The sequence below is a fragment of the Panthera leo genome, chromosome B3 (assembly GCF_018350215.1).
Source record: "Panthera leo isolate Ple1 chromosome B3, P.leo_Ple1_pat1.1, whole genome shotgun sequence".
NCBI classification, from domain to species: domain Eukaryota; kingdom Metazoa; phylum Chordata; class Mammalia; order Carnivora; family Felidae; genus Panthera; species Panthera leo.
In genome coordinates this window covers 76,334,355-76,354,348 of record NC_056684.1, presented here as the reverse complement: position 1 = coordinate 76,354,348, position 19,994 = coordinate 76,334,355, and the positions used below count along the sequence as shown (strand labels likewise).

The 19,994-nt window shown below is 35.0% G+C and overlaps 1 protein-coding gene and 1 long non-coding RNA gene across 7 annotated transcripts in view; one reads left to right on the top strand and one right to left on the bottom strand.

Moving 5' to 3' along the window:
- LOC122222408 overlaps window positions 1-1,683 on the bottom strand; it is a 51,083-nt gene extending 49,400 nt beyond the window's left edge. The window contains exon 1 of the long non-coding RNA XR_006203735.1: window positions 1,520-1,683. This is a non-coding gene — a long non-coding RNA (uncharacterized LOC122222408). The remainder of the gene's footprint in view (window positions 1-1,519) is intronic.
- Window positions 1,684-2,734: 1,051 nt separating this feature from the next.
- Window positions 2,735-19,994, top strand: part of NOVA1 (NOVA alternative splicing regulator 1) — a 149,266-nt gene continuing 132,006 nt past the window's right edge. For 3 of the 6 annotated variants that reach the window (XM_042942879.1, XM_042942877.1, XM_042942876.1), the window contains exons 1-4: window positions 4,778-4,866; window positions 9,930-10,044; window positions 10,840-10,896; window positions 11,936-12,015. Coding sequence is in view for 1 of the 6 variants with exons in the window: in XM_042942875.1 (XP_042798809.1) it covers window positions 2,842-2,977; window positions 4,723-4,866 (280 nt within the window). In the remaining 5 variants the exon portion in view is untranslated. Of the gene's footprint in view, window positions 2,978-4,722; window positions 4,867-9,929; window positions 10,045-10,839; window positions 10,897-11,935; window positions 12,016-19,994 lie in introns of those variants that run through there. The other 3 variants (XM_042942878.1, XM_042942875.1, XM_042942880.1) reach the window with 3 other exon arrangements.

Below are 19,994 nucleotides of genomic sequence, written 5' to 3'. Positions count from 1 at the left end.
TGTTGTTGTTTTAAATCCAATTCCGTGTATAAATCCTCTTTATTCTGGGCATAAAGGCTGTATCATGGTTTCCTATTACATCATATATCAGATAAAAATTCTGGACTTTTAAAGGTTCATAGAGTTTTACCAGTTACATACTAACTTACCTGCTTTCCCTTTCTTTGAGGTCTCAGCATTTCTTCTTCTCTGACTTGAGGCAAAGTGTTTTTCATACTCCAGATAAACTTTTATTCCCACACTAAATGTTATTTTTTCCCTTGTTCAGCAGACTATCATCTATCTTTCATCACTTAAAAAGCACCAGAAATCCCAATGCCTCCTAGATGTTCCTTGCAATAAAGGACGCTGTGAGGAGGGTTAGTATTCTTTTTCATTCCCTCCTCAATCAGGAATTAAATTTTATTCTATTCGCTTTGGTGACTGCCTCAGATATGCAGGTATTCTTGGTTAGACTATCATAGAATTACAGCGAAGTTCTTTATTATGCTAGCTTTTAATAAAGGCATCTTTCAGGTTGAAGTGCTGTAGTGAAAAGTACAAGGAAGGAGCATCTTTGTTCTAGAAATGTAGCGAATATGTTCATACCTTTTCACATCTTTCAATACATTATCTCATTTGACTCATAAGACCTATGGGAAGCAGAGTTACAGCCCCTGCTTTCAGTGGAAGGAACTGAAGCTTTAGGGTCCTGCAATATTCCAAGAGGATAGACTTTGAAATCAGGAAGACCTGAGTTTGAATTATTGCAACAATGCTTATACCTGTGCGGCTTTGGGTTATTAATGTCTCTAAACCTAAACTGCCTCGTATAATAGGTACAGTAATAACTATATGATACACTGCATGTAAAGAGCATCGCATGTAAAATGATTCCTTGGCACATGGAAAGCACTTAATAAACAGCCAACATGTTAAAGGATCTGCCCAAGACACTTTTAGAACATGCCTGCAAGGAGGTGAAACCAAGATTTCGGGCTCCAGAGCCCATGTGTTTCCATTATCCCTAATTCCTAGCGCGCTGATTAATTAAACAACTAACTTGATAGATGACCTTGAGCAAAATACTTCACTGAATCAGTTTACTCATCTGTAAACTGAGTCTTTTCAGACTTTCAGTCTATTGCAGCTACGATATTTTTTTTTCTGTAGCCTTGTACACTTGATGTTCAGACTCCTTATATATCCAAGATCTGTATAATCATAAGCTGTGCACATTGCAATGAGTTTCATTCCTATATTCATACTTAGTTCAATAATTAGTTTTGTGTACACTCAGCTGTTGCCTGTCTTTAGTCTGCGTACCAGCGCCTCTGAGGGGAAGACCCATACCTAGCTTTATTTATATCCTGGCTTGCTCCCGAAAGGATTAAAGGCAGCGAGCGACACTAGAAGTTCCCTAACGATGTTACACAGTGCTACTAATAAATACTCTTTTTATGAAATCGCCCCGTAGAAAACCGCCGATGAGTTAAGATGATGTCTCTTACCTAACTCTTAAAAATAAAAACTAATGTACCTAGCTAGAAGTCCTGGAAGCATATAGTTAAGGTTCTTTCTTCAGCCTTGACGCTGTTTCACCCGTTGTCAACGGTCACTCGAATGCCCTTCTCAGACTAGCCAAAATTGTCGCCACTCCAGCCCCGGCTTGACCGAGATCCCACCCCGCCCCTTCATTCCCTCTCATACCCAAGTTTCCTGATTGGGAAGGGGCCTGAAGAGCCTTTCTCACATTCCCATTTTATTGGCTGGCACGGCTGTCAGTAATCTCTGCTTCCCGCCTTCTAGCCTAGCGGGTTTCTTGGACCCCTTGGTTTCTGCGACAAGCCGCTTACGTTTGCCTGAGCCGTGTTGCCGGGGACCGGCGACCTTTCACCCCTCCCTTCCCACAGGAGCGCCCCAGCCCCCGTCCCCTCCCCCGCCGCCTGCGCGCGCCCCCGCGCACGCGCTTAGCCCGCGCGCACACACGCACGCGCATACACACAGCCTCCCCCCCACCCCCCAGCCCCCGCCTCCGGCGGGGCCCCCTCCGCCCCCGCAGGCTGAGGCATCAGCGCTGGGAGGCGGCAGCGGCGGCGGCGCTGCTGAGAGGCAGGGACCGGAGCGCGAAGTGTGTGGGAGTCTACGAACTCAACCCCTCTCTACCCTCCCCTCGCAGCCATCCCCCTCCCTCCCCGCCAGCCCCCCCTACAAGCGGGAGAAATAATGAGCGAGACCCGGCGGCAGCAGCAGCATCGCCGAGCAGCCCAGGCAACGGCAGAACCGCTCCGGCAGCGGCGGCGGCGGCAGCACCAGCAGCGGGAGCGAGCGCAGCGCTAGCGCGGCGCGGGGACCGCCGCGCTCCTTCCCGGCTCCTGCCCTCCTCCGCCGCTCGCTCCTCTCCGCATCCACCTCCTTCCCCTCCTCCTGCTCATTCACTCTTTCCCTCACTCTCCCCTCCTCCTCGGCTTCTCCCCGCGCCCCGCCAGCCCTCGCGCTCTCCCACTCCCTCTGCCCGTCCTCCCCGCTCCCCTCCTCCCGCTCATTCACTCGCCCCTCTCCCTTCACTCTCTCCCCCTCTCTCCTTTCTTCTCCTTCTTTCACCCTCCGTCTCTCACACCCCCTCCATTCCCCTGTCTCCTTTCTGACACTGCACTGCAGCTGCTCCTCAGCCCTGCCCCCTCCCCAGTGAGAACAAACCAGCAACATTGCTTTTTTTTCCTAAAGAGATTTCTATTGATCCGATTAAAAAAAAAAAAAAAAAAACAAAAACCTTAAGAAACCCCAAACGCAAAAAAAAAGAAAAAAAGCCAAAACAAAAGGGAGAACCTTCTCCCCGTAGCAGCGGCAGGAACTGCAAACATGATGGCGGCAGCTCCCATCCAGCAGAACGGGACCCACACTGGGGTTCCCATAGACCTGGACCCGCCGGACTCGCGGAAAAGGCCGCTGGAAGCCCCCCCTGAAGCCGGCAGCACCAAGAGGACCAATACGGGCGGTGGGTATCGCTTCCACCTCCCCGCTGGCCCCATCCCCCGCCGCCCGCCCCTGCCTCCCTCCCTCCTGCCGGCCTCCCTCCCTCCCGCGGCCCGGACACCTCCAGCCCGAACCCGGCGGCTCCCGCGCCCCTGCCCCGCGCCCCCTCCCCTGCACCTGCCCCGCACCTCGCCGTCCCGGACACATTTCCATTTCTCTGTTTATCATTCATCAAAATGGCGACCGGTTTTTCGGAATAGACCTATCTTTCCATTTAATCGGTCTAAAGACTGACCATTTAAATATCCTAGACCTGGGCAAGGGGGTCCGTTAAAGAGGAGGAGGATGACCCCCGAGTGAGGTGATGGCCGCTCGAAGATGCGCGCTGCATTTAACAGTCTGATAAAATAAATAAATAAATGGCACTTGGGTAGCGGATAGCAAATGATTGGGGCATCGGAGAGTTTTTCCCTCTCCATCCCCTTGCTTTGGGCCACAAGTAGTATGCAAAATCTTGATGAGTGCATGCTCTTACCGCACTTACACTGTCGTTGCAAATATCTCATTGATTTGTCTTCAGAGGTGTGCATACGAGGGTGGGGGTGTCTGGTACTGTGACTTGTTAGTTTAACATCCTGCGCTTCCTGGGAAGATGAGTTATAACGGGACCGGTATCGCTTCTTCATTTGCACTGGAGTCATCTTAACAATGCACCCAATGCATCGAGGCAGAGGTGAATTTATCTACAGCATGTACATTAGAGACGGATGGGGGTCTTGCGAATGGCACACCCGCAAAATTTAGAACGTTTATTCACATAAGCTGGATTTACTGGGGTGTTTCCGATTTAAGACTTGATCAGTTTGTCAGAAATTAAAGTTTATGGAGTTGGCTTTATATTTTCTACAACATTTCATTTCACTCTTTCTTGGTTCATCCACTTACTCTGTTTTTAAAGCTGCGGCTATTTTGGAGAAGTAACATAATCTGTTTGGTCACTTTTAAGTGTATTTGATATAAATGACTCCTAAGCTTTTTAGTATTGGCAGAATTCTTCTTAAGGTCCTTTAATTAATGAGCTTAAACGAGATCATGGTAGACTAAGAAGTGCTAAAGAAATACACCAGGATTAGTTAGATTTGCCAGTTCACATCACTTTGAGTTATTTCCTGGCAGTTATTGCAGACTTGGAATACACCCTACAGTTTGGGTGGATTATTTGGTAGGAGAAATGTTTGTTTTGCATACTTTAAGTAAGATATAGGCAATGGCTGATTGTAGTCCTTAGGTGTTTGCTAATGTCAAACCAATATAGCTCATCACTATTTACAGTCCTTTTACTTATTTGTATTGCAATATGGTAAGTGAAGGTTTGTCATCATATAAATCTCTGAAGTTTTGTTAAAGGGTCAGTTCATTTCATTTTACCATAGTAACCACAGATAGAATTGGAAGACTTCCATGTTTGGAATAACAACTGGAATTTAGTCATCAGTTTCTACAGTGCTGCAAAATAATAAAACATGTTTAGATTTTAATTCCAAGTTTAAAAGTATAAATCCTACAAAATGAGAAACATTTTGTACCTATTTATTTTTCAGTGTAATTGGCTTACTTTTGTTCTTTAAAAAAAAAAAAATTAACCCCATATTTCCTGCAGCTATATGCCCAATGTTTTAATTGCTGTTTTTCCCTCTTGAGGGTGGAGAGGGGATAGAGAGTTTAAAATTATCATGTTAACCAAATATATTTCTTTGCATTTTTCAGAAGACGGCCAGTATTTTCTAAAGGTTCTCATACCTAGTTATGCTGCTGGATCTATAATTGGGAAGGGAGGACAGACAATTGTTCAGTTGCAAAAAGAAACTGGAGCCACCATCAAGCTGTCTAAGTCCAAAGATTTTTACCCAGGTAGGTGCAATGGTGAAGAGATTGTTTGATAAATCCCCAAGGAAATAAAGAGAAGATCTACGTGTGTTGTATGTTGTATTGAAGGAAATTCTTAATAGTATAGACTTTATTTATATATTGTATTTGTGGAAAATTTTAAAGAATATTTCCACTCTTGATTATGTTTTGTTTCTATAATCGATATACTGTGTCTGTGATTTAGAACAATTACAAGATAACATCTTTTGGGTATGTCTAAATACTTCTTTCTAATTAGGAAAAAACTCTAAAATGTAAAGATAGAAACATGGACAGCTGGCATCAGGAAATAGGGTTCTTTTGAAGTTTTCAGACATCATTGTAATGACAATTAGTCTAGAGTGAATTCAGAAGAGGGGGTAGGAAGGCTTCTTAAAGAATGGACCATTTACTTCTAAATCCATTATGTACCTCTTTCTGCTTCACTGCTTTGTTTGTTGGCCCTGGAGTGAAGTAAAGAGGACAAGTGCTGCCTCTTCAGATTTTTAAAATACTGCGTTTTTAGTGTAATTGTGAAAAGGAAATATATTATTTTGTAAGAAGTAAAGTAATACTTCAAAATTTGTGTTATGAAGAGCTGTATTGGATTAAAATCTGGTAACAGTTGTGTGGTACTATAACCTACTGGAAAATGGCAAGTTTCCTAGGTGGCATAATTTTTTTTGTACTTTTCAGTGTGTGTTTTTTATTTCAAGTGTTATACAGTTCTCTGTGTTTTATCTTTTTCTTTTTATCATTTTGCTACTCATTATATGGATTTTAAATATAATTGGATAATCTGCATAATTGCATAGTATATCTCTTAGATAAAACATTAACTGATTTGCTTTTACTCAGGTGTAGCTTCTGCCATTTTTTTTTTGGTTATTTTGTCTTCATGGCCATAAAAAAGTATTTATTCAGTGCTGAGGGGACTGATACTGCTTCTGCCCCCCCCCCATAGAAAAGCAAAGCTCATTTGCTTTCAATGATCTAATTTCAGTAGAATTCTTTAGTAGAGGATTTCTTTTTCATAGCCAATTGATTGGTGGGAGAAAATGGACCATTTTGCTAGATAAGAAGGTTTTAGAATGGTTGAAAATATCACTTAGTTGTATAAACTAAATGTAGTATATTTGGTAAATACTACAAACATTAAGCTAAAATGTAATCTCTTAGATATGCTGTCCTTCGAAAGTTTGTTCCTGTGAGTGTAGTTTTGTAGATGGCTCTCCTTGTCTCTGAAACTTTCCTTATGCATTAAGAAAGTTTACTAACATATTCACATTCATATGTTTGAAAGGTATATTATGATGAAAAAAATCAATGTGGAATTGTGAAAACCTTAGTACAAATAAAAGCATTCAAAAGAGCTTGATTGCAGAATTAATAACGTGATAGTTCTAGGAAAAGAGCTGCAATGGTAAATTAAATTCACTGTCAATAGATGAAAATGAAATAGCTTTTTTGCATTATACATGAGGTGGTATCAGATGTGCAGGGATGTTACAGAAAATTGGTGTTTATCAAGGATATTCCAAATAGTAAATTAAATGCCTTTTCATTTGAATATAGTTTATTTTCAGTGGGTTTGAAAGGGTGCACCGAGAATTAGATCTTTTGTTTTTAGTCCACTTAGTTATACATTTTTTTCTTATTACATTGAAATTGCTTATTTTATTTATAGTTCTGAAGCACGTTATTCATATAGAACAAGAATATCTGTTGGAAAAAATGGAAAACTGGAATGCGTTGAACAAAATTTTGTGTGTGTAGTGACGTAACCTGATCAAATGTGATTTGAAATGTCTGGATAAAAGAAGGCTTATACTCTGCCTGTAACAGGTGGAAACCAAGCACACGCTATGGAATTAATTTTAAGGATAAAGTAAAGCCTTGTAATTAATAAGAAGTTGTATTAATTCTGAACACTTTAATTTAAATATGGTATTACTGGATTACTCCCTGTTCAGACAGATACATCTCTCTTCTTCTGACAGCCTTCAATTTTAATAGTCTTTCTGTTCACACTTGACCACAAGCCTGTGGAATTATCTAAGGTCCTGGTATTCTTCAACATAACAGCCTCTGAGCTACTTTCAACTTCTCGTACTCAGATATATTTAAGGGATACTTACCTGCTCATCTCAGATGAACCAAATTATAAAACTGTGATTTCTTATCGCCGAGTTCTTATAGGATTATGCAGTAATTTGGAAGCCCATTTTTGTGTTTCATATATGTATTTATGAGTCCTCTATTAGAGTGAACATGCCTGATGTTTATTTCATCAAGAATCTTTCTATTTCTTGTTTGGTAAGACAGTGTATTTGGGGAAAAGTATACTTTAGTTGTGTAACCTAATGGATTTTCTCAAATTACCTAAGTTTCAAACAGAATGTAATTGTGTTCGGAAGGTTTAGTTAAAATACTGATGTATTTAACACAGACTTTCTTTAGGATGTATAAGCCAGTATACAGACACACTTTGGGGATATTTTAACAAATTTCAACTCAAATGTATGTCCATTGTTTTTACTATAGCCAATATAATATACTCATATTTATCATATTTGTGAAGTTTTTTGTTTTTTGTTTTTTGTGTTTTGCTCAGCTTGTATCTTTAAAATATCTTAAACAACCTCGCCTTCCTGAGTAATTTTTAATATTTATGGTTGAAATCAAAACATTTTTTGTGCATTAATTGGTGTGATTTAGAATTTGTAGAACTGTATATTATATTGTGTATTTCAGCATGGCATAGTAAATAAAATAATTTGGGGAGATTGAGGATTGTGAAATGAATTTTTTAAATTACTGTAATCAAAAAAGATGTATGAGTAGATATACTTTTGCTGTGTATAATTCATCTTTTTAGAAATCTAAATCTTACAGGATACTACTTATTATCTGTGGTTTATGAATATATCTTTTTTTCTTACTTGATTAAAGCAGCCTATATATTTACATATCTTTTCTATAATTAGGTTACCTGAAGTTGTTGCCTTGTAGTAAAAAGCAGCTTTCTCATTTTCGGGGAATATATTACTGTATGCATTTTCAGAATGCGATAGTGTTCTTTTATTCTTTTATTTGGCATCTGAAGATGTGTTTAGTTTTGTTAATAAATTGATTGATTTTATATGTTAAAATAATGCATGGTTCAGGTAGATGATCCAAAAAACTTATTGAATACATTATTGGTTGGGAATAGTAAAGGATTTATAAAAAATATTTTTTCATGTGTGCCTTAAATTTTAGAACATTTCATAATGCACCTATTGTTATTCCATTGTATGACACTAGAGATCTTCATTATATCCACCAAACAGAAATACTTCACTGTAATCGCAGCATATATTAGTGTGTATCTTACACTTTCTTCGTATTTATGGCTATAAAACTGGATCACATTTGATGTAAAGTATTTCCTTTTATGGTCCTTAAGTTAAAATTTGAACTTATATCCCTAGATTTATTATATCGTAATCTTAGCATTGCACAACTTGGGTGATTTTTTTTGTTAATCACAAGCCAGTTATGTGTTAAATTTTTAAAAGTCTTGAAAAAGAATGTAAGTGCATTTTTCTTTTAGTGAAGGGAGTACTCAACACTGCCTTAATTTTGACATGGGGAAAATTCAGTAGCCAATTTAACCTTTAGGATCGAGACTGTGTAACATAAGAATGATCATTTTTTTGGAAATGAGATGAGTTAATAAAGTTTTAGAATAGATCACTTCTTTTGTTTACATTATTGAAAGAAGAGAATTATGGTGTTGGTAGTACAATGGGAATACTTTTGTCCAGCTTTTAAAAGTTGCAGTCCAAACACTTTTCTTTAATCTTAGATGCAAAGCATTTTAGAAATTTATTGGTATGTATTTTAAGGAAAAATTAGTAGATACATAAAATTGTAACAAGGAAAAATAAAAGTAGTGTAATTTCTAGTATTGTTGAGTTTAATATGATGGTTATGATTACACTGTGCTATCCCTTTGATTTTAGTATGATCAAAGAGTTGCTGGCATGTAATGTGCTTTTCTTTAAATCTTCAACTTGTAATATTTATATTTATCATATTACCTGTTGTTATATTTTGTCTCTCTATACCCTTAGTTGAAGGAAGAACCATAATCTTTCAGTTAGACATTAGTATCTCTCTGAAATTTGCTGTATTTTTAATATTTTCTCATTTTAAGAAACAGGAAATCTCAACATATGAAGGAATGTTACTGGCATAGCACAATCTATGTTAAAATTGTAGAGTCTGAAGATATAGTTTTGATACTTAACTCCTGTAAACAAATGTTTTATAGCATAAGATTTTTAGAAAAATTGAATTAGCACTAAAAGTCTTAGGTATTCTATTTATTTGATTTTTTTTTCATTCTGATGTTTTATCTTCTATCATTGATTTAGTAAGTTGTGGAACATCATTTAAAGTATTGACGTTTTCATGAATTATATTGTATAATGTCACTTTGATATTAGCTATTCGAAGCCTTCTGGATTTTGGAAAAATAGCTCATTTAAATTTGTGACGTTGTAAGGAAATTCAATATGTCTAACAATATTGCCTTGCAAATATCACCCCCCAAAGCTTTCAAGAAGAGTTTAAACATAGTGAATATAACCAGTGAAATAGTTCAATATTTATGTATGGAAGGTGTTTTGTATAATATATAAGAGGAAAAACAATCTGCGTCTTGGGAACTCTAAGGAGTATGTGGTATCACTAAAAATCTGAGCAATAAACACCCATCAAAAACTTGTCTATTTTATAGCTATTTTGTTTTGTTTTGCTCTGGCTTAAGAAAATTAATTTTTAAGCTTCTAAATAACACAGATAACATTTATTGAACATAATTATGCCACTTGTTACCTAAAATTCAGTACCTAATAAAACTGTTTTTTACCATAGAGTTTAGTCTTAGTTGTTTTCAGTTTAGCGGAGTTGTTTTAAAGCACTTTTATGAGCAAGTGCAGCTTTTCAAAATAAAATTGGGGGGACAAGGGTGGGAGATTTGTGCTTGATTGCCATCTCATTTCCATCTTTGGATACAGCTCTAGCATAAAGTTAAACAACATCTGCAGAGATCTGACTGACAAACATCTCTCTGGGACTCATCATTGCAGCCTGCAGCAGGTGCATTCAGCTTGCAGTCTTTTCCAAAAAGAGGTTAGTTTGTTCTAACATTTATCAGTAGACCAGTGGGAGCAAGTGACTAGAGAGAAGAGGTTGGTTGTCACTTGTCCAGTGCTGGAATACTACAGGTAATTGGACTGGACTGGTGGGAACCGCAGCAGCGTGTGTCTCACATTGCACTGCAGCTGCTATGGGGCTTAATTAACCTGACCCTCAGAGACTGAAGTGTCATGGTATAAAACACAACATGCAAGAAACGAAGCAGTATTTTTCAGATACTTCCTGGTGCTTGACTTGGTGAAATTTCCATTTTCTTCGTCTCGTTCTTAAAAAGATATGGCATAGGCTTTTTTCCATTTTTTTATATGGAAATATTTGAAACTAAAATGATTTCTATGAATCTGATAGAATCCACACACATAAAAAGATGTTGTATAGAAATAGAAAGAAAATAATCTTAAGTCAGAACATATTCCACAAGTACGTTTTCAAATCATGAACGAGCAGAAAACAAGTGGAAGTACATTGTAATTTTTTAATTATCATTATCGTAGCTTAACATTTGTTTATTTTCAAACATAACCCATGTAAAATTAAGTTATATCATTTTAGCATGTTAGAGGCTTTGGCAAGCAAGCTTTGCTGAGTGCTTTGAAGTGTCTCAACAAACAAGACAGGTATAGCATAAAAACTCAAAAAAAATTAATCTGTCATTTATTTCTATTGTTTGAAATTTCTTAATCTGTTTGAAATACTGACTTACGATATGCTTCCATGACATATATAGAAGTTTCTTACGTTTTCTAATAGTGTTCCCACTTATTGTAGGTGTCTAATCACAGTGCTGTTTATTAATTGGCCCTTGAATGGAAAATAACTTGCAAGGTAAAAACGCCTTTAAGTTAAATACGGCAAGTGCTATATTACTTTAAAATAATTCTGAATTAAAAAATATATTTGGAATTTTGTGAAGGAGTTTTATAGTTTTGATTTTTCTCTCATTTTTACTGATTTGAATTTTTTGGTCTTCGTTGAATATAACCTGTCAATTACCAAAGAGGAATTAAGTTTTGGAGTTTGCACAGAGTTTTTTGTAACTTACATGCTTTTATTGAAGGAATTTTTACCAGTGTTGCCAGTAACTATTTGATTCTGAAGTTACTGCTTATAAGAAATCTTTTAAAGTTTATTTTAATTGAATTATGTATAGTAGTAGTTTATTGGTAGTTATAGTAATCATGGGAAATAAGATTAAAATAATCATCACTAGAAGTTAATATAATCATTCCCGTACTTTTAAGCATATGTTATTTTTCAGTCAAGACTTTTCATTTTTGAGACCTTGGATCTTTGTTTTCTTTCCAATTCTTATCAATATAGAAATGATTCTTTAAAATTCCACATATATACTGCACCATCATTTTTAATTTTTTTTAGAATTTGGTTTGTATGGATATTTATGTATGTGTGTAATTTTATACTGACCGACTCAAGTTTTTTTGCTTTTTTTTTTTTTAATTTATTTGTTTTTGAGAGGGAGAAAGAGTGCACACAGGGAACAGGCAGAGAGACAGGAAGAGAGAGAGAATCCCAAGCAGGCTCTGCACTGCCAGCGTGGAGCCTGATGTGGTGCTCGAACTCACAAACCCTGAGATCATGACCTGAGCCGAAGTTGGATGCTTAACCAACTGAGCCACCCAGGTGGCCCTTTAAATTTTTGATAAAGAAAACTGAATAAAAATAAACATTTAAGACTACAAAGTAAAAATGAAAGAATATTATATACACTGATGAGCTTTTGAGATATTTTCTGTATTCCCTGAGTTTCAAACTACTATATGGATATCCTTTCCCATAACAAAACTTGATCATGAAAACATATAATATCTACGTTCCATCATTGATCTTTTGCTGCTTCCTGCAGGGCCTGTCATAGCATCGTTGACAGGACCAGATGAAAAATGAAATCAGTATCTTGAGTTTTTTAACAGCAAAATGATTCAGGTAAGATTATTTGGCATAGAAAATAAACCATTTTTTACCATTCCTAAACTAATTTTATTTAATAATTGATATTTAAAATTAATATATATATTTTTTATTTCAAGACCTGTTCTATGTTCTACTGATGTTCAGTATGTTTGTAATTTGCAATGAATTTTATTCTGAACTCAGTAATTTTTAAATTTTAGACTGTAGTGTTTTTTACTTTCGTCATGAAACTAAACATACTTTTTGAAGTTTTGAGAAATAACTTCTCTCTTTCAAAGGTTTTTGAGAACAGTTTTACACTGAAGGCTCTGTAATTGTTTTGCAGGATAAATTTTCACATAATGTACTTATTAATTAAATAAGACTTCAAATCCTGCATTCCCTTTAGGATATAATATATGCTGACTCTCAGTTGATTCAATTTTTAAAAATCATTTTTATCTTAAAGAAGAAAGTTTTCATTTAAATTGTTAATAATCTGCTTCTCTAGGAATTAGATTCAGTGACTTTTTATAAGATCTAGTAATTGTGGGGGAAGGGCAGAAAGGAAGGAATTGGCAGAGCATTTCATTAACACTGAATATAGTAAAGGAATGTGGTATGTATTTTTGTTTTATGTTACTAAATATTTTAGAAGAACGGTAACTTTTCAATCTGATTACATTCATTCTTGAAATAACTTGTTTCTAAAGGAGTTAGTATTGGAGGCTATTGAGCTTATCATTCACATTTTTAGTCTTAATTATTCTTTGTATAACTGCATTTTAATTTTTCTAAGATTAATTTATGTTTTTTTAAGTCACGGAGGTACTTTTTAATAAAACCTGGTGTGAAATCTGTCTAGAAGCTTTTCTCTTGTTTATTATGTGTATTTATCAGATGCTTCCTATGAACCCAGGTGTAGGAGCTCCTTGGTCATCACGACTTAGAGTTATTACAAAGCATTTTTTCTTTGTTAAAGGGTTATGGGTATGTTTTACTTTTTCCTAAAAAGTTGTGCTTTAATTGTTCTTGTCTTCTTAAGTTTTGTGTTAAATTTTTTTCTCTTATATGGCATCTCTGTCAAAAGACTTATTGAGGACCCTTAGAAATAGCAGAGAGGCTTTCCATTTTAAGAGACTGAAAAAATCATGGAATTGTGGAACCAGATGAAAGGAATGGATCTTAGATCTCATCTCTTCCAGAATCTCTATTTAACCATTGAGCAAACCAGGATACCAAGATAATAAGTGGTGTATGTCAGTAATCATCCTTTAGCTTTTAAATATGTTTTCTGAATTTGTGGTACAAATTTTAGTAGGTACTTCTTTCTCTTCCTGTTTTGCCCCACTCTTTTTTCCCTTTCTTTTTGGATATGACTCTCTGAGGAAATAATTCTTTAATTTTTCTCTCTCCTAGTTTTAAAATGAATGTGCCTCCCCCCCCCCCCTTATTTTAAATAAGTTGAAAGCACGTTAGTTATTTTAGAACAGTTTTTGTTGTTGATTTGCTATACTGAAGGGCCAAATACAGGTATACAGGTTCTCTTTATCACTACCACACATTAAAAAAAAAAAAAGTTATGATAGATTATATTACTTGGAATATAGCCTGGTCTCTTTTTCCGTAATTGTAGTTTGAAGATGTCAATATTTCCAGGGTGATTTGATTTCTACACTTTGTTACTTTTCTTCATTGGCAATGTTTGCTTTCTTTTTCTTTCTTTTTTTTAATGTTTATCTTAAGAGAAAGTGGGAGCGGAGGGTGGGGCAGAGAGAGAGAGAGACAGAGAGACAGAGAGACAGAGAGACAGAGAATCCCAAGCAGGCTCTATGCTGTCAGAGCAGAGCCCGACACAGGGCACGATCACATGAACCATGAGATCATGACCTGAGCCGAAATCAAGAGGTAGGATGCTTAACCAACTGAGCCACCCAGGCACCCCTGCTTTCTTTTTCTTTCTTTTGCTTGCTTCCAGTGTTCCTTAGCTAAATTTTTTGTTTTTGGTTTAACAGAGTATTGACCTTGATTTAAAAAAAATGTGTAGACTTTCAATTCAAAATCTGTTTTCAAGGATATATATATTTTCTATATTTTTATGTCTTTCATAAAAATTTTCTTAAGTATTATATATTTGGCTGGGTATTCATAACAGTTGGTTTAAAAAGAAAAAAATATTATGGTTAAAAAATAAGCAACAGGCTAGTTGTAAGGCATTTTAAGTAAAGGTGAAGATGTATTATACAATAATTTTTAATTTTAAAACATCACTATTTTCTCTTTTTTGCCTTTTTCGTTAAATTGGTTTGCTTCTCTGAGTTCTGATGATGTTTGCGTTGTAAGCTTATGGACTACTTTCTAACATAAATATAAAAGTACTCTGTGATTTTTGAGGAATTTTTTTTCTTCACAGCTTTAAACCAAAATGAAAAATCTTTTGTGATAGCCTTTACTTATGTCATTTAAATAATTGAATTAAGCTCCATTGGTATGAAGGAATTAATGTTGTCCTTCATGCCTGTTGCTGTATGTTCAGTTTACAGCTCAGTGCTGTAAACATAGGTGGCAGTTCAAATTTAAAAGAATGTATGTATGAATGAATAAATGACTGATTTGAGGCTTCTTCTGTGAAGTGTGAGTACAATGGATAGTGGGCAGTTTATCTTTAAATTTTCATTATATATCCAATTTACCTTGAATGGGGGTGGTGTGTAAAACCCATATTTCAGATAAGTGAACAAATGAGTTCAAAAATTTAAACAAACAAGAAATGGCCGTAGAAGTGTTAACACAAGTATGGGCCAGGTATTAAAAAAGAAGAGTAGAGTGAGAGAAGGGAGTTTTGCTTTGTATTTAGCATGTTGTTCTTTGTGAAGGAAACTGTAAAGCCAGTATTATGGAGTACTTAAAAGCCATTTCCAAAATGTAGATAATTAATAAAAATATTCTGACTTAACCAACATGAGCTTAATTCACATTTATTAATAAAAGTGATTTGAAATACCTATATTACAAGATTTTAGAGTTACGTCACATTATAGTTTTTTTGCTGCCACATGTCTACTTGTTCGCTAAGGAACATCCTGTTGATGACTTTTCTTGAGATATCCTGAAAATCAAAGTTTATTAACCACTAAATTAAAGTTACATTATTAAAAATATGATTATTTTAATTGTATTTTAATATCTTCACCTGTAGAGGGGAAGTTAACATGTATAAATACATTATGACTTTTAGAAGCTAGACTATTTAATTTTCTTATTTGTGAAAGAAAAAAGTATACCAGTTAACATAGTAGAGCAGAATTTATTTGCTTAGAGTTTGACTAACTTGAATATCAAGGTGTTAGTATGTGTTACTTTATTTGAAAATAAAATTATAGGAAAGTTATTAAATTTGGGCTTCTTTAGTCTTTTACTTTTTAAACAGTTAAAATTTAGAGAAATCCATGAAATACTAATGCTTTTATTGTATTAGTACATTCAGTTTTGCTACAATGAACCAAGAAACATCTAAGATTTAGTAGATAAATCTAGTCTTATGCTTAGTCCTTTACATTTTTATAAATTCTCTTAATTTTTTTAAAAGCTGGTGCAGAATAGTGGGCTAAAATACTTCTATTGTAGTGTTTCTTTACCTGATGCTTCCTTTGCTACTACCATGGGATTGTACTTTGCTACTACCTCTTGGGGTTAGAACTAGGTATACAATGCTCTGAAGATCTTATTCTCAAGAAAGAGAGCAGTAAGACACAAGAAAGATAAATATCTGGTTATAATAAATTTTAATAAATGTATAATGGTAGAGTTGTGTCTACAAGTTGAAACTACCTCTGTCCGTGACCAGATCTTGCAGGGAGAAGGTGGACTTCAAAGAAAACTTCAAAGAGGAGGGGGGTTTTGAGGGTTGAATTTTAATTTGCTTGTTGGGCAAGAGTGGAAGGTCATTTGAAGCAGAGACACAGTGTATATTTAGGTAGATATGAAAATTCCTGTCCTATTCAGGGATCCAAAAGTAGTTTGGTATTACTAGGTAAAAAGTGGATGTTGCTGGGGGGAAAGTGGGGATAGGGAGATACTATAGATATTTTTGGGGACGAGAGAGAATGTATTACATGTGAAAAAGATAAGAACTTGTTTGAAAACTGCTATTATTAGCAAGAATTATTTTAAAGAAAAAATACCTCTGTTGTGTCTGTAAAATGACCCACAATGGTACTGAAATTAAAATTTATGCACGTATTTGTATAAAAGTTAATAGTTGTACTTTGGAGGAGGATTGCCTTAATTATCTAAAAGTAGAGCTGAGTAGTAGACTGAGGAATGTGACTTTCTGCTTAGCAATGTAAGTAGAATTAAAGAGAAGACTACTTTGTTTACAAAGGAAAAGACTAAGGGAAAGGTGAGGCAACTAGAAATACGGAAAAAGAGATGTTAAGAAATACGATAGTTGTGTTTTATTAAGCAGTTATGTGCCAAGTGTAAAAGAAAAGCATGGGAACCTAGTGAAGGACAAAATCCAGTGAAGAATGTTTTGCTGTACTCAGGAATAGTGTGGAGAGAAGTATGTTTTTGACATTTATTCGCTTTTACATACCTTGTTGTCTGTGCAGACACATTTACAATTAGCGACTTGGTTTCTTTTACTAGTTTGTTTTTGAATCATATATCTGATACAATTTTTCTCATTTCTTAAATTACATGAATATGTAGGCCATTTTAGCTCTCTTGATATGTGATAAACAGATCTATTCATTTTTAATTTGATGAAAATTCGTGATTTACACAGCATATACATTTTTTTTAATGTGTGAATTTGATGTCGTTCCAACACTAAAGTTTTGGTATATGAGAGAGACATTGGTCAATGAAAATAAAAACTGAAACTTCTTATTCATTGTAAATGGATTTTCTGTTATGTAATTATTTTATTTGGAGTTTCACACGATTATTGAGATTCAGCAGGATTCTCCATCATTGATATTTATTTCCTAAAGGAGTCACTGTTAATCGATACTCGATCAAAATCAGATTAACTTAAAAAAGACTGAAAAATATGGCACTGTGTTTCCATTTAGAAAATGAGATTAAAAATCTATCTAGTGTTTTATACTGATTTGTGAAATCATTGGCTAGTTGTGTAGAGAAACATTAAAGAATTGAACAGCTGAAGTGACATTAAGCACCAGATGGGTATTTGAAATGAAAATATTCACTGTGTAATCTTTATTTAAGTGCTATTCATAATTCAATAATACCAGTCGTATAACTCAAAGTTGAATTCAATACAAAAAGGAAGCATAAGCAAAATCTCTGCCTTCAAATTGATACACATATCATGGTATGATATCATGACTTGTTCTTAAAAGGGATAAATAATATAGGTAAGACAACTGCATACATTTTTTGCAGAGGCAGTACAATTCTCTTTGAGAAAAATTTTGAAGAATTTTGGGTTGTGAATTGTTTCAAAGTAATGTTTATTTAAATGGAACATCTTTTATGAATTCTGTCTTTGAAATTATATTCTATTTTGCATTTACAAACATCTTCTAAACTAGAAACTTCCAGCCATATTTTCTTTACAGTAATATTTTAAATTTCTTCTGAAGTGTATACCTATTTTGTTTAAGGAAAGGTATGTTCCTCTGAAAGCTTTATCACGTTTTTAGCTAAATTGGTATATTTGACATCTTGTTTAAGAACTAGAATGACTCTGGATATGAAAACACAAACTGTGATAATAAGAAAGATACGCCATATGTGGCAGTTTAGGTTGGCATATATCTCAAATGGCATGTTTAATGTACTGTATTACTAAAATTAGTAATTTTACAGTGGAAGGCTGCTACTCTTAGTACATAGTTTCATGCTGGTGGGCTTAGAATGCTGACAGACCCTTTACTTTGTAAATCCCTGTTTTCAGTCCTTGTAAAAATCTTTTCTCTGTTAAAATTATCTACATGGGATATGTGTTAGTAACTTATTCTCTGAAGTTTGTGAAAGTTAATGAAAGTATTATAAATAGTATATAGTTTGACAGATGATTATCGATGTGAATAGCAATCCTGTATGTTGTTTTTTTTTGTCAAGGAATAATAATGCTAATATATTTATATGGCAAAAAATAGTTTAGCAAAATAAATAAGAATCGAAAACAGTATTTTTACTTTTAGGGAATGTACATATGTTGGCAGGAAAAGCTTTGAGGTTCTAGAGTCTTGGCACTGAAGCTATTTGAAACAAACTGAAATAAATTATTGCCCTTTACAAGAAAATACTCAACTTTGAAATCATATTGCAGCTTTCTTGAACATAATTTTTTTCTTTTCTCTTTTAAAAATATTGATTTTACTGAAAATTTTTCTTAAGGCCCATCAAATAATTCAGCAGACTGCATTAAAAATAAGTAGAGGGGCGCCTGGGTGGCTCAGTTAGTTAAGTGTCCAACTCTTGATTTCTTTTCAGGTCATGATCTCAAAGTTTGTGAGTTTGAGTCCTGCTTCCAGCACAGAACCCTTGGGATTCTCTCTCTCTTCTCTCTCTGCCCTTCTCCTGCTTGCTGTCTCTCTCTTTTTCTTTCTCAAAATAAACTTAAAAAAATAAGTAGAAACTGCAATGTGATGGGGATAATTTAGGTGATTTCAAGGGATAAATAATATAGGTAAAGGATATGAACATTTTTTGGCCACTTAAACTATGCAGGACAAATGCAGTTCTGCTTGAGGAAAATTTTGAAGAAATTTTAACTCAGAGAGATGTTTCAAGAAATAGTTATCTAAGTGCAGTATCTTTTAACGAGCCTGGCTCTGAATTTATGTGAGTATTTAAACTATCTCTATTATCGTTAATGGGAAAAGTGATAGTCTTGTTTTTAAAAGTCTAAAACCAATTAACTAAAAGTTACTTAATAAAAGTAAGTGGTATATAAAAGTAGTTTATTAATCATGGCTTAGTTAGCTCTTACATTCTATCACTTATTTCAATTCTTAAAATTTCAATGTAGGCAAGAATTCTTATTTCTGTTTACAGTTCAGGAAAAGTAAGAAAGACAGTGAAAGTTGAAATGATATGTGGTATAGTAAGTTAATGATGAACCTGTTTTTTTTTTTAACTGTTATTCTGTACCTCTTTGCATTAGACTACTTACAAAGTTGATTTCAGAAATACAGTATTCAAAATTTAAGTAAGGTTCACCAAAATGCTGCATTCATTGGTCAATCACTGGGAAATAATAGATTTTTTGATGGCTTAATAATTTTTGGCCCTATTCACATAATAAGGAAATCTTACAAATTTGAATTTTGCCATCAAAAGAAAAGCTGTAATAATTAAACAAAATGGAGACATAAAAACAAGTTTTCTGTCTTGACCAGATCTCTGTAAACATTGAATTTTGATATCTTTTATGTACTTTTCCATCTTCCTATTGATATTAGACCTCTAAGGTAGTTTGACATTTCACCTTATCTATGAAATTATTTTTGTGAGGTTATTTAATTATTCTCAGTTTGGCACTTATGATTTTGCTTTTACTTTTTAAGTCGTATATAACCACTGTAGAGATTTGTTAAATTATACATGAAGTTAGAAAGATCTAGTCAAATAAATATGACAGTACTTCCTATAATAAAATTTTTCATGAGGAAAAAAATGTGTTGGGTGTTAGATAGTGAAGTTTATTAAGAAATTATCAAGTCAGGGGCACCTGGGTGGCTCAATCAGTTAAGCATCCAACTCTTGATTTCAGCTCAGGTCATGATCTTGTGGCTCATGAGTTCCAGCCCCTCATCGGCCTCTGTGCTGACCCTGCAGAGTCTGCTTGTCTTTCTCTCTCTCTGCCCTTCCCGTACTCACTCACTGTCTCTCTCTCTCTCTTTCTCTCTCTCAAAATAAATAAACTTAAAAAAAGAAAGAAATTGTTAAATCAGCTCAGTGCTTTTTAATGCCTTCTGGGTATGTAGAATGGAATGCAAGACCCTCAGGGACCGTGTGGTGTCAGAGCAGAGTTT